General features: G+C 33.1%; 1 protein-coding gene across 2 annotated transcripts in view; it reads right to left on the bottom strand.

The window, feature by feature from the left end:
- Positions 1-16259, bottom strand: part of LOC137931093 (uncharacterized) — a 227098-nt gene that overhangs the window by 74150 nt on the left and 136689 nt on the right. For both annotated transcript variants that reach the window (XM_068774492.1, XM_068774493.1), the window contains exons 2-3: positions 11656-11887; positions 4102-4238 (exon numbers count right to left, since the gene is read on the bottom strand). In XM_068774492.1, coding sequence (XP_068630593.1) covers positions 4102-4238; positions 11656-11728 — 210 coding nt within the window. In that variant the 5' untranslated portion in view covers positions 11729-11887. The remainder of the gene's footprint in view (positions 1-4101; positions 4239-11655; positions 11888-16259) is intronic.

Raw genomic sequence — 16259 nt, 5'->3', positions numbered from 1 at the left:
TTCTCAGAAAATATATTTGATATTTTAAGGTATTCTTTTCTTAATTCGATTTGAATACAGGATAATTAGCTATGGCTTTATAGGGGTGTATGTATCAACAATTATTGTATGTATAAACTATGGTATGGACTATGCGGTCTCTTATGGCACTATATCCAAAAAACAATCGTTTCAGAAATAAAAGAAATAATGGTAATAACGTAAGAATAAGCGTTATCAATATTTGACACTTTATATTAAAATTAATTGTTACTACAGACTGTAGTGGTTAAGTGTATGTCGCATTAAAGTGAATAATAATTTATGTAACTCATTTCTTAATGATCACTTTATATAGAGTGATTAGGAACGAGTGTAAAAACTTTAAATATTTTTGCTGACAAATGTACTATATATTCACTCCTCTAAAGCCTTTTCAGCTATAACCAATCAGCCTATATAAGTAAAAGAGGGAGCAGCAATATATTTGCTAAACATTTAAAATTTAAATTATTTCATATTTATGAGTGCAGTATGTAAATAATTTGTAGCATTATGGATGATAATATAAAATTAAAAATACTAATTCCTTTAGATTTATAAATTTATGTCAATAAGCTCCTAAAACAGGGTACGCTATGTAAATTGGTATCCTAAATAAGGATTACCTAGTGTTCATATACGAACCAATGTCATGCAAAACGACCGCCATTTTGCTTCATTTATACGTCGCCTGTCAAATATTTCGTGCGCTTTATTGGAATCTGTCGACGTGTTATATAAAGTCTATTTTCAGTAAATCTGTTTTAAATCGTTTTAAATAAAATTGAACTTAATTTATTTCTAGTAATAATACATAAATGAATCTCTATACTAATATGTTCTTTAAAAGTAACAAATATTTGTTGAATAACTAAGAAATAATAATACTAAATCTCTACGCAATATTAAATCAATCAATAAATTTATTGCACTTTACAATTGGATAAAATGGTGGCTCCTGCAAGACAGGAAAATAGACGAAAAGAAATTTTTCTATCCTTAAAAAAAGAATTATAATGTAGGTTATATTTTATAAATAAAGCTTGCGTAAATTCTACGATTGGTTATAGATATAGCCTTGTAATAATCCCAATATTAGACATAAAGAGCTTTCAATTGTAGCAAAAATGTTGTAACACTTACATCTTCTTTTTAATCAACAGACGACAAACAAGGGTAAGAATCCAGAGATTGCCACTATGACCTCGTGACCTTTATTATGCCTTCGGTTTACCTAGCAAAGTTGCAATCCTATCTCAAGTCTTTAAGTGTAAACGAAATACTACAATTTTGTGTTTTAAAAGAATTTAACTGACTGACTCTGCGAGTTTCTGGCATAAGTCAGTCTCCCATAACAAAATCTCTAATAAAGTCTCCTTAACAAAATGATTGGCAAGTAATTTGAGAAAGAAACATTTTTTGTAATACTTAACTGCGTATTCAGTTAACGTAAATAGAAGGTTTATTCGCTGTTCCCAATGTCGTAACTCGCATTGGTTGCTCGCTTTAAAAGCGCATTAAAATTCTAAAGCAAGCCGATGTTTATCTTAAACGCCTTGCACAGTTTCGTCCAGTTTTCTGAAAGCTATTGATATTCCGCATAGTGTGGCAGCACCTCAAGGACGCTGCAGTAAAATCATTCTGCTATTACATAATAATCTTTCTTTTATCGTTGCAATGATCACTTTAATACGTTGAATTTATTCCGTTAGGTCTGTCAAACTAATATATTTTTAAATTTCAAATATTTACAATAAAGATGTCGATATATATGTCATTATAAAATCACATATTTTGGCTTCACGCATCACGCATTATTGGCTTTAATTGTATGGCCTTTTTGGTCTAAAGAAGGAATAGAAACCATGGATCACCTCGACGCCCTCAAGGTAGATAGTCAAGCTTGTTAAGGAAAAAAAAATTTTTATGATAGAGGCCTATACCTAGTGTATATGCAGTGGAGATGCGATGACTGAAATAAATGTAATTAAAGCACTTTAAAATTAATTGCTCTAGATGGATATTTAAGTAATAACAAAAGAAACCTGCTAATTTAGCAGATAGCAACTGTTATTTATAGCAGTAGCGAAAAAGCCATAAGCTTAATTCGAATTTATTGCTAATCGTAAATTTAAGTGGGCGTCCTTAACATTATGAGCCTCGAATTGGCGAAGCTCTGACGCATCCGTCTCGGCTTACCGATCGAGCATTTTGTGCGTTAATATGACATAATCTCTGATATATCATAATTGATTATATCATTTTAACAATGTATGCTATTAAGAAAATATTTTTTTCGAGAGCTTTCGAAGGAAATATTGGCTTAATAAATACATATACATATGTATAATAACACATTATATGACCAGGTGATTGTTTATAGGTGTAAAAGTTTTACAAGGATGAATATATGTAACATACTAAAATTAACAATAATTATATTTTTTTATTAACTAGCATTTAGACTATTTCCAATAGACCTGTAGAATATATTCCCCGGTATACAATATTTTGATTGCCACTGTTTACTAGCATGTTTCCAAAGGATGGTCAGCAGAGTCCACTGCGTACCATAGTACTACGATCACACTGTGATCGCCTAGTCGACAAACCTCCCATAGAAATAGATATCTTTTTGGGAAGCGAAAACTACGAGGAACCTTCAGCAAGCCTTAAAGAAAATTAAAAAAAATTTTCATAAATTAACGTGTCGTTCTTGTGTTTTCCGCTTTTCAACATATTTGTCAATTCATTTTAATTAAAATAGATTATTTTAGTTAAAATTTTACCGGACAGAAACAGTTAAGAGCAGATAAGTTATGATAAGCTCATGGTTTAAGTTAAATATAATAAAGTGAAATAGATTTTATTTACTTAAACATTGTTGCTTACTCTAAGTGCTAAGACACAATGGGTGGACTCAATTGCGCGGCTTAGATTGTATTTAGACTTGTAATCTATTATATTTATGTCTCTTATCTGGCTTGCTGAGTTCCAACAGGGATATAAAGTCCCGTTTTCATTGGATGCTGGGGCTAGATTCTTAGTACATGAGATTTTCTTCATGTATGCAAAAAGTATTGCATAAAATCAGTGGCCTAGGCAGGTGTGTATGAGAAGGGACACAACTGAGATGATCACACACATATAGGGGACCTCACCAGGTCTCCGAGCTTTCTACAACCAATTTATTGATCTGTGTAATTTGAAAAAGAACGTTACAAATTTGAAAGCAATTCTCCACCTTTTTATTTCATCATGGTCATCATGATAGCTGATAAACGCTCACTGCCAGGCTTAGGCCTCCATCAAAGTCCTCAATGATGTCCTTGGGCTGCCTACATGCAGCAGCTTCCCGTGACCTTGACTGTGTCGGACGCCCCCCACTAGATTAGCTCTATGTTTTAATAATGATAAGATAATTATGTAAAATATATTATATATTATTGAAGTTGCATATAACTATTTCTGGGTATTGATAGAATTTTTGTTTTCAAGTTAATAAAATAAAAAATATATTAATAGATGCTGTAACGGAAGACATTGAATTAAAATAAAAAGGGACGGAGATACCTCGAGTTTTACAAACAATAAATGGACTATTAAAGTAATGTACATCAGAACAAAAGCGAGAGCAAGAGAGAGGGAAATATACCCTGAAAGACCATCTAAACGTTCATAATATAATGTAGCAATGGATACCTTTAGGCCAGTATGAAGAGTTATGGATGAAGAAAGAAGAAACTTTCGCCCGAACAGTGGGTAGATGATTTAGTAAATGAACTAATATTAACACTGGACCTAAACATCATTAATAAATATTCGTACATTTTAAAGTAGATTTAAAAGGTTTCATAGATTAATATTAATAGGTAAATCTAAACAGATACCTTTTGAATTTTAAAATTTGATTTGTTCGTAATATTTTAGTCGTTTGTAAGCAACGTTGATATAAAATTGCCGGAGCGCGCATACCTTTGTAACATTTGCATAGATTTATAATCACTAGGTTACGATGTATTTTTAATTGAATTTGTATTTAATAATTAAATTTGCATATTTCAATAAATGTTTACTTACCTTGCAAGCGAACAAGGCATTCTGCCACGTGGCCTTGTTATCGCTGAAGAAGTAACAACTATGTCCCAGGCGGACGAATTGTGGGGGACAGACGTAAGACATCTTCGTCGAGTTCCTGTGCCCTTCCACTCCTTTACCTGAAATAATTGAAGGATTATTTTTAACAAAAAGATTAACATAAAACAATAATTAAAAACATAAAGAAAGTAAAGTAACATTGATCAGAGGAACACATGATTTTTGATGAAGACTCGACAAATACAAGTTGTTTTTAGGCCAAACAAAATTTTAGGATATACATACTACGTAATTTGATATATTTGAAGATTTGACAATGCCTATTGGTAGTGATTGGGATATATTGATACGAAATGAGCAATCTTTTTTTAAAATTTGTGATACATAAATCAAAAAAAGTGAAGTGTTTAGTAAAATACAAAGTAATTAAATTAAGAAATTAGAAGAAAATAGGCCGTGAGACTGACAGTTACAAACAGACCAGATATCGCAGTTTCTGGATTTTTAAGAGTTAGTACAAGAAGCTATCTAGACAAACAGAGAGAGCTAGCCAGTAGAGCTAGCGTGGCTAGTGATGCATGTTAGTCGCATTTGTAAGGCGCTGCTGCATTACGACGGAGAGAGAAAGGAGGGTGTCTGCATGTGTGGAGAACTGAGAATCACTGAATGATATTTTTAGTATTTTAAGAATCTTTTATATCTCTTCTGTTTTTGAGGACCTCTGGTTCCACCCTTATTTATGTGGAAACAAGATTTTATTTTACTATTAATTTTTTCATTCTCTTTTATTATTTACTTTCATTTTTGTCATTCCTCGCAATATCTATCTTGTTACTCTTTCTTACCACGATTCGTTCTCTTTTTCTCTATTTTAAGCATTGTTACATGATGCCCAACAAGTGATATCTTTTTAAGTAATGGATGTATCCAATAATTCTTGCTTTCGTTGCTCACCCTTCAGCTGCTTACGTAAAAGCAGCACCAAAGACAAAGTGATTAGTAACATTGTCACAAAGGAGTTAATCTTGGAAGTGTAGCGAACGCAGGTATTATTGTACCGTTACTAAATTACGACTGAATCGTGGTTATATAGACGAGGACACACGACTAACAACAGCTTCGCTACTGTATAGAAATATTACTACATCGTTACGGTAAGTCAGGGGACAGGATAAGTAATAAAATAAAGAATAAAAGAAATGTACCTAGTCACCTAAGAGGAATAAGATGATGGAAGGAAGGCGATCAAAGCAAGAAGGAATGAAAGAACAAAACGAAAGATATTGTAAAGGAAAAAAGGTAAGAACAAAAGAAATTGAGAAGAATAAAAGTGAGTGAAGAATAAAGATAAAAATTTGAAATACTTATTTCTAAACAAAGACCCTGATCCCAACAAATTTGGGGGTACGAGAGGCCTCCAATAGCGGGGGCCATAAAAAAAAGTATGGGGCGATAGACGTATTATTACAGAATCTATAAATTAAAAAAAATTCCGTGAAATTTATTTTAAGTAGTCTAACTTTCGCAACTTTTATAATTAAACCTAATAAACTATGGAGTAATTAAACAAATGGACTAGATTTTTAATAGATCTAAATAACTAATTAAACTTTAAATAATGTTAAAAGAGATCATAGTCAGTACATATTAGTAAGTAATATAAAATAACATTTGTCATTTTGATCATTGAACTAACACTGTATTGTAATAATACGTGACTGAATACCTATTGATTTAAAGAAATATATTATCAGAAATAATGGCCAATGCAACTAGAATGTTTCCAGCGAAGATTCCAAAAGAAATAAATGTCTAAATACTATCTATATACACTATATCAATAATATATACAATTGCATAAAATCAAGAATATCACAATATGTAAATTCGTTTCGTGTCTGAGTTTAAATTCCTGTTCACTGCGGTCATCGGCCATAACTGTCGGGAGTTGGGATCTGCGAATAATTTGGATAACTTGTTTTCGTTCAAGGTCTCGCCTATTTCACTGGAAGTGACATTAATCGTTTTATTTCTAATCCATAAAACCCGCAAAATCTCTTAGAAACATAGCGCATAGTAGCTATTTATATAACAGAAGCATACTGTCCGATACATGTATTATTAATGATTTTGTATAGTAAAGTGAGGAGACGAGACGAACAAGGCATTCACCTTGCCGACGTGACATTCAAATAACTACAGATTGTAGCTTCATTAAATACGGTACCATTTCAAGTCACATATAGAATTACAATGGCATCACGTCTAGATCGACTCTTATGTAACGGGGGAATAATTGCAAATTTTTTTCCACAAGAATTCGAAATTCAAAATGAAATGATTGCGTAGGTGTCAACCTAGATTTTATATATTAGGTATACATAGGTATACATACATAGGTTCGTTACATGGTAAAAGTGTAAACGAACGATGCAATGAAACTTATGTGTAATTAAATGATAATAAATTTAGTGAAATAAGTAACTTTAATTTAAATTATGATGAACAAAATTTAAACGCATTCGTTGGATATTTAGGAGTATTCGGAATCATCTATTTAAAAGATTTCAAAATTTCTAGAAGGCAAGTTTCAATATAAATATATATGTATATATGGATTGTCACTTGACCCAAAATCGAGATGACTGGATCATTCTTAGACTAGTACAAATGATATTTGCACTCAATACTTTATAGTGAAAAAATGTATAAATCGATACGACTTTCTTGTCGATCGATGATACTTTAAAACACGTAAACAGCTGTCAATCATTTATTTAAATAGCAGGAAAACGTCACTGTGTTTCGGGTGTAGGAGGTTACAGATCTAATTATTCGTGACGACAGCATTTAAATTTTTAATAGCACCGTTTTTGGCGCCTTTCTTGCAATCCCTATCAAGGTGTAGAGTCTTTATTTACATAATTTAAAAAAAAATTTTTTTCATAATCATCTTTCGTCCTTCTTAATGTCTTTCATTTTTTCCTCTAATTTCCTTCACGATACATTTCATTCCTTTCCATAGGACGCCTCATACCTACGCCTTCCGTCTAGAGTTCTACAATTTTTACCTTTATTATATTTATAATTTATTTATTCTTAATTACTGTTTATTTACTTCCTATCTATATTGCCTTCATCTACATTTGTAATAGCACAGCTATTTTATTACTCTTGCTAATTATTCTCGTCATACTCGTTCTTCATTTGTTTATTTATTGCTTTTTATTCTCCTATTACCTTTTTGCAGAACTTCAAAAAGATCTTTTTATTCTTGGTTGAAATTGATGCTGTTACCCTGGGGACATTTATAGCTTTATCAGAACTGTGTTCTCGGAGTGGAAGGATCTATGAACTTAAATCCAAAAAGTTCTGGGCTCTCGTTTCAATGAGGCTATATTCTCCTTCTCTATTCTCTCTGCTAAACTAGTTTCTGCTCTGACCGCGCGTAATTCGAGACAGTTGATGATGGCTTTTAATTCGACATGATAGTAAAGGATATGGTTGAACAACTTATGATCTAACAGGACCACTGTCTGTATTTTTGATTGGTAGATCCATTAAGCTAACGCAAAACGTACAGACGGTCAAAGTCTGCATTATTAACTGTGCACTTGCATTGAATAATGTAGTGTCGGTGCTTACATGTAGCTAATGCGTTACGTGCGTCGTCTCCGTCTCATATTAACGAGCATACAATAGGTTATAATGCACCAAAAGTCTTAACTTAGTATTCTAGGAATTACATATTTGGATATGTATATAGGTAGGTTACTTGCCCAATTTGAATGCGGATAGAATTAAAATAACATCCTAATTTTGATATTTAGTAATAAATTTATTTTTAATGTTCGTTATGATAGATGCAGTGTGGACAGGTCGCGGGAAGTAGATACGGGTAGTTCACGATCGAATTTGGGGGAAACCTATGCCTTGCAGTAACATCTATTGGCTGATACAATGATAAAGATAATTATCTAATGGATTCAGGCGTTATTATGCGGAAGTCCGTCCTAAATATGAAAAGGACCAATATATAGCTACTTTCGCACATGCAGTAGTAGTCGTGCAATAAAGTGCACCGCCTGCCAGCCCGGCGATAAATGCACATGCGGTGAACAATGCGAATTACGCAACTACCACCGTTAAATCACTCAACACGTGTTTCAGTCTACAAGACTGTGTTTGGCACTAATTGGTGTAACATTATTCCTGAAGATGTCCTGTGGAGGGGTGAAACACGTGTTGAGTGATTTAATTCGCATTGTTTGCCGCATGCGCATTTATCAGCAGGCTGGCGGGCGGCGCACTTTATTGCACGACTATTGCTGCATGTGCGGAAGTAGCTATATATTGCTACTTTTCTTACTTAATAAATATGATTTGTTAAGGTCATTAGAAAGCATTAGATATAAGTTGCCTTCAATCTGCCTCGTTGGAAAAATTATGGAGGAGGCTTATATAAGCTGTGATGTTGATGTCATTCTATTTGTCTAACAATTTTGTTTAAGTTTCTTATTACAGATTGGTTAGCTTTTAATTATATTTTAACAAAATTTGATTTAATTTTAACAAGTATGCTATATTTTATTACTCGTGTTGAGATTGGTTAATAGAATTTGTATATCATAGGCGATCATCGTGGACATCTTTGATGGAAACCAGTGCCTTGCAGTGGTAGTATATCGCTTGAAAACAAGGACTATCGTTTTATTTAAAACTATTACATTCAGTGGCCAATGTTTTTAATTAAAAAACAAACTAAGCGGATATACAGCCCTACCCGGTATTCATTTCATAAAATAGATAGCCTTTACGGCTATCGAATGAAAACGGGTCAGTTTGATTAAGAGAACTACTCGGTACGATGAATGCTAACATAAAATATCAATGTAAAGGTATTTCAAATATTAGAAGGCAAGGGATAGATGTATAAATACAGGAAATATTTTTTTTACGTTGAAAATATTTATGATCTACTTCAGAATAAAAGAGGTTCGTCTGCGTAGTAAGTAATTGGAATAGTGCACAGTTTTAACTGGTAAGTAATAAAGTAGATTGCAATTTTTAAAAACGATTCGTGAAATAATTTTGATATCTTAATTAAGTAGATGTTAATCTCAAATTTAACTGAATTTTACCTTGACTAGTTAAAAACATGTCATGTTTTTGTTAATTTTTATTAAGTTAATATTCCTTACTGTACACGTTACAAAATGTATACATAATTGCATAATACTTGTAGGAGCCACATTACGCCATCGTCGTCGGCACATCGAAAAGGGGAATCCCTGTGTGACCTCAGTACCGATGAAGCTGTAAAAGCCTTAGGGCTAACAATATTAACATCTTCAGAAACAATAGATGATACACACATCTACTTTGGTCTTCGTGTTGTTATAATCTCTAAAAACATCGGCCCTAGGAATAATCCCACATAGTAAAGAAATACAATGGGCGGTCTTATCACACTGGGAAATTTATTCCAGACAACTTTTTGTTTGTTAATTCGTTATTTTAAATTCAACCGAGTGGTTTTTATATATATGCATAACCTGTATAAAACTATAGCGCGAGGCAATCAACTACTTTAACTCTATTTATTATTGGCGCCGTCCGAAGTAATAGCGTTAGAACATATATATTTTAGTTGTCACTTAGCCATATTAAACAGTTGGAATTCACAATTTATGTTATCATTCAGCCAGCATAATATATATTTTTTATATTATCAAAGCAATAGTCGAGCGAATTCTAGATTGAATTGATCTATATGTTATAGAGGATTGTAATACTGGTAAATATGTGACCGGTTATTGAAAGAATCGACACAAGTCATTTCAACGCGTCGCATTCTTTATTTGTATTAGTTATATATTTATTTATTAACTATTATTTTAAAATGCCCTTATATTATTTTGTATACAGATGGAAAAGATTTATGATTTTATATACCATGCAGTAGTAGAAAAGCTTGCGATACGATAGTATCATTCATACACTTTAGGCATCTGGCCTACGGCGACCGACCAAATCGAAATTCAGACCAAGTCAAGGTCGCTTCGCAGATAGCGGCTCAAGCCTAGACTAACAAGGGAGGACTTGAGCATTGATATCTTAAAAGAGGTGTTAGGCTATGCGCCCTTAACGTCCCGCCACCTTGTACTCACGGAATCTGCAAATGACGTTAAGGGGGCGAAGGAGACAGAAAAAAAATGCCAACGCGTGTTAGTCGCATTTGCAACGTGCTACAGTAGCGATGCATTGTGACAGGGAAAGAACGGAGGTTAAAGAATTGTGTTTACATCGCGACAGAAGTACGACAGAAGTACGACAGAAGCGCGACAGAAGCGCGACCGAAGCACGACAGAAGCGCGACAGAAGCGCGACAGAAGCGCGACAGAAGCGCGACAGAAGCGCGACAGAAGCGAGCTGTATCGTAGCAAGCAGGCAAACAGCAAACGACCGCTTTGTGATAGTATTGAGGCGGAAGCGCAACAGCGTCACTACTGTATCGCTACAAAAAGTCGCCGTGGGAGAGAGTCCTTAGATACAGTTCGATCATTGCCTAATAACAAGCTTTTACATACAATTTTACAAATACTACATTCGATACAGAACTTGAAAATTAATTACATATCAGCAACAAATAAAAATTACGACAAATCGTAATAATCCTACTTAATTCCTAATAACTTTGTACAAGGACGAAAAGTTTAGATTCTAATAACCATAAAAACCTTTGTTCTAACTGACCACCGTGAGGATCACGCTACCGGAGATGCTAAAAACGAATTATTTGAATACGCTCTATTTTTATTACATAAAGGTTGATCTATTACAGGTGTAAGAGCTTTAAACAGGTGAATGTGTACCTCATTAGATGTCAGTTAATGTATGTTACGGCCTATACAATAATCAGTAGTTACATAAATAATAAATAACGTAATATAAAAAGCGTTTACAAATTTCGTATTCGTTTTTTCAGACCACAGATGCCTAATGCAAGGCATACCTGTACCAAAGATGTCTATGAGGGTATATACCATAATCGCTATGCTTGGTAGGCGATCACAGTGTGGTATTATAGTACGTAGAGAACACCGAATCTTCTGGAATTTTTTAATCTGTGGCAATCTTAGTGTTAACTACATATGATTGTATCCCGGGAATCAAACCCACAACTTACGATTCCAACTCTCAGTCCTCCACCGCTGGGCTACCACTTCTCATCCAATCAATATATTTCTAATTACTACGTATTAAAATCAATTATTGTTTATTATGTGTCCCTGCAGAATTTATACTGCCAAAAGTTATTGGCTTTGTCCCAATAAAATAGAAAAAAATGTTATTTAGTTAATATCAGAGTATATAGAAATAAATGTTAGTAATATTTCAGAGTTTATACAGGTTCATCTAAGTTTTAAATCCTTTTGCTGACCAATGAACTATACATGCACCCTTTAAAATTTTCTACAGATATACCCAATCACCCTGTTTAGGGTTTATATGAAGGATTTCATTTGTACTTACATTGCGACCAAAATATGATGGTCATAATTGTTGCGTATGCTAAAATTTTTCGTCGCCTTTCAAGAGCCTCCATTTTTGATCTTGTAGTCACAGGAAAAAACACTTTTATACTTCACTTGATCACTTCACTTCACTTGCTTACGACACTGGGCGATGTCATATTTTTTTAACAATCAAATTAATATTTGATTTGACATTATTTCGCTAATGCCTAAGATTTGTAGCTGGCGATCTGGAACAAGAAAATACGAATTTTAAAAATGTTATTAAATATCACGTTCTGATTTCAAATTATACTTTTTAATATTTAAGTGCAATTAAAGCGTTGACTTACTCCCTAGCAACTTAAGATATTAGCAACTTATATATATTAGCTTTTGGAAAATAAGTATAGTAAGTAATTAAATACGTTTTAATAATTTATATGATCTATGTACACCGTTAACTTTTTTATTCTATTTTGATTTATGTTATAAACTCGTGGATTGAGCGGTTAAAAAGCTTGATATTTATATATTTTCATCCCTTGTTTTAATTTTTGAGTTTACAATAAAATTGATTATTGCCTCGAGTGATAAGACTGCTTCTTGTACCTATATATGAATTGTTTCTTATTTTCTTTTATTTTTAGCGATTGTCTATGGTGTACAATAAAGAGTAAATGAAGAAATCAAAATTAAATAACGTGGTTAAAATAGTAATTGGTTATTTCGTAAGTTCCAAATTCAAATATTTATAAATGAGGACTTTGAAAAACGAGACCTTTAAGCTGTATTTTGGATGAAAAATACCAACTATAAATATAATGCCATTGAAATATCGACACGTTTTCGTAACTAATACGCAGGCTATAAACGTGAATAATTCACGTATCGTAAAACTGTTTCGGTTAGGTCGTATAATTTGCTAAGCGTTTCGTAGAACAATAATTCATACTCGGCGCGTATTAAGGCTAACTTAGAAAGTGCAGCCGCAAGGAGAAATCTAGATTTGCAGCATAAAACCTTATTGTAGGCTTTATCATTACGTCGCTTTATGCATGGAGGATTTAGTGTATACATCGATAGTTTAGGCCGTATAGGGGGGAGCTGGAGGGGGCGGATGATAAGGCAGCAACTTAAAAAATATGTATGTATGTACACAGGCGTGACCATTTTGTACAATCGCGTAATTGTTAAAGAAGGCGCAAGTCTTATTAGTAAAAATAACGTCACAAGGGAATCGATTATGAGAAGAAAATTATGTTGCAATATTTTTTTTAAATGGCCTTGTTATTAGGGCCTCTCGTATCTTATTTTTGTAACAAGGATAAAACCTTCCAATTTTCACCCTCTCTCTCTCTCTCTCATCCTTTACAATTTGTCTCTTTCTTCCTTCTTCCATCCTTTATATTTTCAATTATTCTCTCAGCATTCATTTATATACTGTGTTGTATTAGAAGTTTGTTGTAAACATCCAAATTAGTTTAGATGTGTCTGCAGAATTATTATCCCCCTATTTTAAAAATACTACTGGGGTTATTTGTACGATATATGTGTCTTTTAATCTTCTTACATGATAAAATATAGAATAATTTTTTTATGGCCGTCGCTATTGGGGACCTCTCCTATTTACTCTGCCTCGGATGTAGTGATAATTTCTTCACAGAATTTTTTATATCCTCATCTTTCTTCTATCTCAATGTTAATTCTTCTTTCTTCTTTTATATCTCACATTTTATTTCATTCATTTTAATTCTTTATGTTCCGTTTCTACCCCTACTCTCTTTCGTCGCCTTTTTCATCGAATCCAACATATATTACAGATATTAATATAGAAGAATAAGTTTATTAACAATAATATTTATGTTTTATTGTTATAAATCTTGACGTGATAGTTTAAAGCAAGTATAAAAACAGGGGACCCTTACAACAGCTTTGGGCGACACGCTACAAATTGCGACAGTCGAGGTAAGCTTCATAGTAATTGATGTCGATCAGACATAATAACAGTGCATTGGCCGGTAAATCACTTCGCCTTTGTGGCAAAGCCCTTAGTAATTAACCAGTTATAATGCATTCAATTCGGTTTATTAAAACTTTAGGTTAAGTGCTACTTGGTAAAATATCCAAGCTTTGGTATTTTACAAGTTATTTATTCAAAATGTATAAACATTTCGATGTTTTTTTAATTTATTTAAAATCGCCCTATACCTATATCCTGTAACGGTAGATACCTTGTACTACCTCTTTTGCAGTTTCTTTTTCATTTTAAATTTCCTTTCCGATTTGAATTCAGACAACATTAGCGATTTAGTCGCCGCTGTGTTAGGGTTGTATGATATAGGTTGTATGAGTGATTTCCTACCTAGCACGCTGTAAAGGAAGATGATAGCCGAAAGTGATCAAAGAAGATATATCGAAGTAGGCGTCTGATTTTGATTGCGCTCAAAAATTATTTAACATAAAAGTATTAGGGCCATAGTGGCCGATAATGCGGAGTATGAACGCTGCAGACTAAAACTATCACGTACTTTGAGCAAAACAATGGAAAAATCATTTTACTATATATACATATATTACAGTTTTACATATACATATTACAGTGCACTAAAAGACAATTTATCTTTATAACTTTCGTTTATTATTAAGATATTAAATCAATAAATAACGTGATCACTTCGATCACGTTTTATTCATTTTATTTATCTACCGCCACGGGAATATAAATTTTGATAGTACAAAGTCTTACAGAGCATCTAGTATTAATTAATTTATTGTCAATGTTATCTAAGAAACTTTTCTTAAATAAATTTTTATTTATCCATATTATTATCTACTTAGTGACCACTTTGAGATGACCATTTTAGAAGTGCACTGTTTTATAGAAACCAAAATCAGATAGAGTTTCTTGATGAAAAAAAGGCGTGTATTATATTTTTGTACTAATCGGGCTAATTTTTCACACAAATGTATTTTCGGTAAGCCAAAATGTAGATTATTATTATAGAAAATTGATAATTTATTAGAAAACTAGGAAAAACGAAACATTTCATAAATTACATTTACGTCAATCAAAATGTGAATGAGACGTTTTATGATGGAAACACAAAAAAATCGTTACAATGTAAATATAATCGTGTTATTATTAAGTCTTACAGTGTATCTATTAGAAGACAAAAAAATACCAATCTAGACATTAAATTCATAAATAAAATATTTGTACGACAAAAGGCTGATAACTTTTGACAGTATAAATGTATCTGGGCTAGTTGTTAAAAAATAAAAATTTAAAGAAGCGCTTCCACGAGGTGGAGAGCTTGCATCCTTCAGTTAAAACCTACGAGGGTAACAAAGGCATCCTGAACTTAGAGGAGACGAAACCAAGACGCTATTTTTTGTCTATCTTATTAAAGAACATGCATACTTCACCGAGCGTTACAAATATATAAAAATGTTTACTTTATTGTTATTAGTCTTTTCTTTAAATTAAAATTGTATATTCTAGACTTCATAATAAGCGAATTACATTAAATCAAAGCATATACTTTACGATCTCGCCACCCGTCGGTGTAAATCAGTGATAGACGCAGTAAAACAAACACGTCTCCTATTTTATTTTCTCTCTTTTACGATCTCGTGTGGGCGGGCGGATTCTTTAAGAATCTGGCTAATGGAACGCTATTTGATTACTGCTACTCAGTTGATATATTGATCTCATCTTGTAATATATAATTATCTATTTCACCAAGATCTGTCACGGTAGTGATCTTTTATTAAGGCTTTAGCTTTGAGGGCTGACATGGCGGTAACTATCAAGTGGAAATAAAAATGAATCTTTGTTTAAATACAGATATTTAATGGATTCAGGCGTTACATTGCGGAAGTCCATCCTAAATAAGAAAGGACCAATATCTAGCCACCTCCGCACATGCAGTGGTTGTCGTGCATGAAAGTGCACCGCCCGCCAGCCCGCTCGTAAATGCGCATGCGACAGACAATGCAAACTACACAACCGCCACCGTAAATTCACTCAACACGTGTTTCACCCCTCCACGGGGCATCTTCAGGAGTTGTTACACAGATTAGTGCTAAACACCGAGTCAAATACAGATACCATGGACAGCAAGATGCATAAAAAAGTCTATCCTAGGCAAGTTCGAGATGAAGACCACGCTCACCACGATTCGCTATAAACTACTCTTACTTAAGTTATTTTAGTCACATCGTAGACAACGCGATAACTTCGACAACTTTCGAATCCATCAAGGCGTTTTGAAACCGTCACGATTTTCGGAAATGAATTAGAAGTAGTTATTTATTCAGGTAAACGTCTTATTATTAGGGTGATCGGAAAGTAATGTCATTTCTATCGGCATATTTTACAGAAAAACCTATTAGTTTTTACCGCTCCGACATTGGAAATTGGTATACTAGATGGCAAAAGATTGTTGATACCTAAGGCGTAAAAATGTAGTCGTGTGAATTTAAATTAAGAAAGTAATATCTACTTCCGGTCCCCTTAATATTATGTACATAGTATCACCTGTTATGTCATGAGAAGAATATCAAAACAACTCTATCAAAATGGGCTTCAGTTTGATAGAAATTAGAATCAGATTGAGC

The sequence above is a fragment of the Battus philenor genome, unplaced genomic scaffold, assembly GCF_028537555.1.
Source record: "Battus philenor isolate CCGP_79_NKW_IND1 unplaced genomic scaffold, ilBatPhil1.0.hap1 SCAF_7, whole genome shotgun sequence".
NCBI lineage: Eukaryota > Metazoa > Arthropoda > Insecta > Lepidoptera > Papilionidae > Battus > Battus philenor.
The sequence above is the reverse complement of the archived record's forward strand: the minus strand, read 5'-3'. Positions and strand labels throughout refer to the sequence as shown.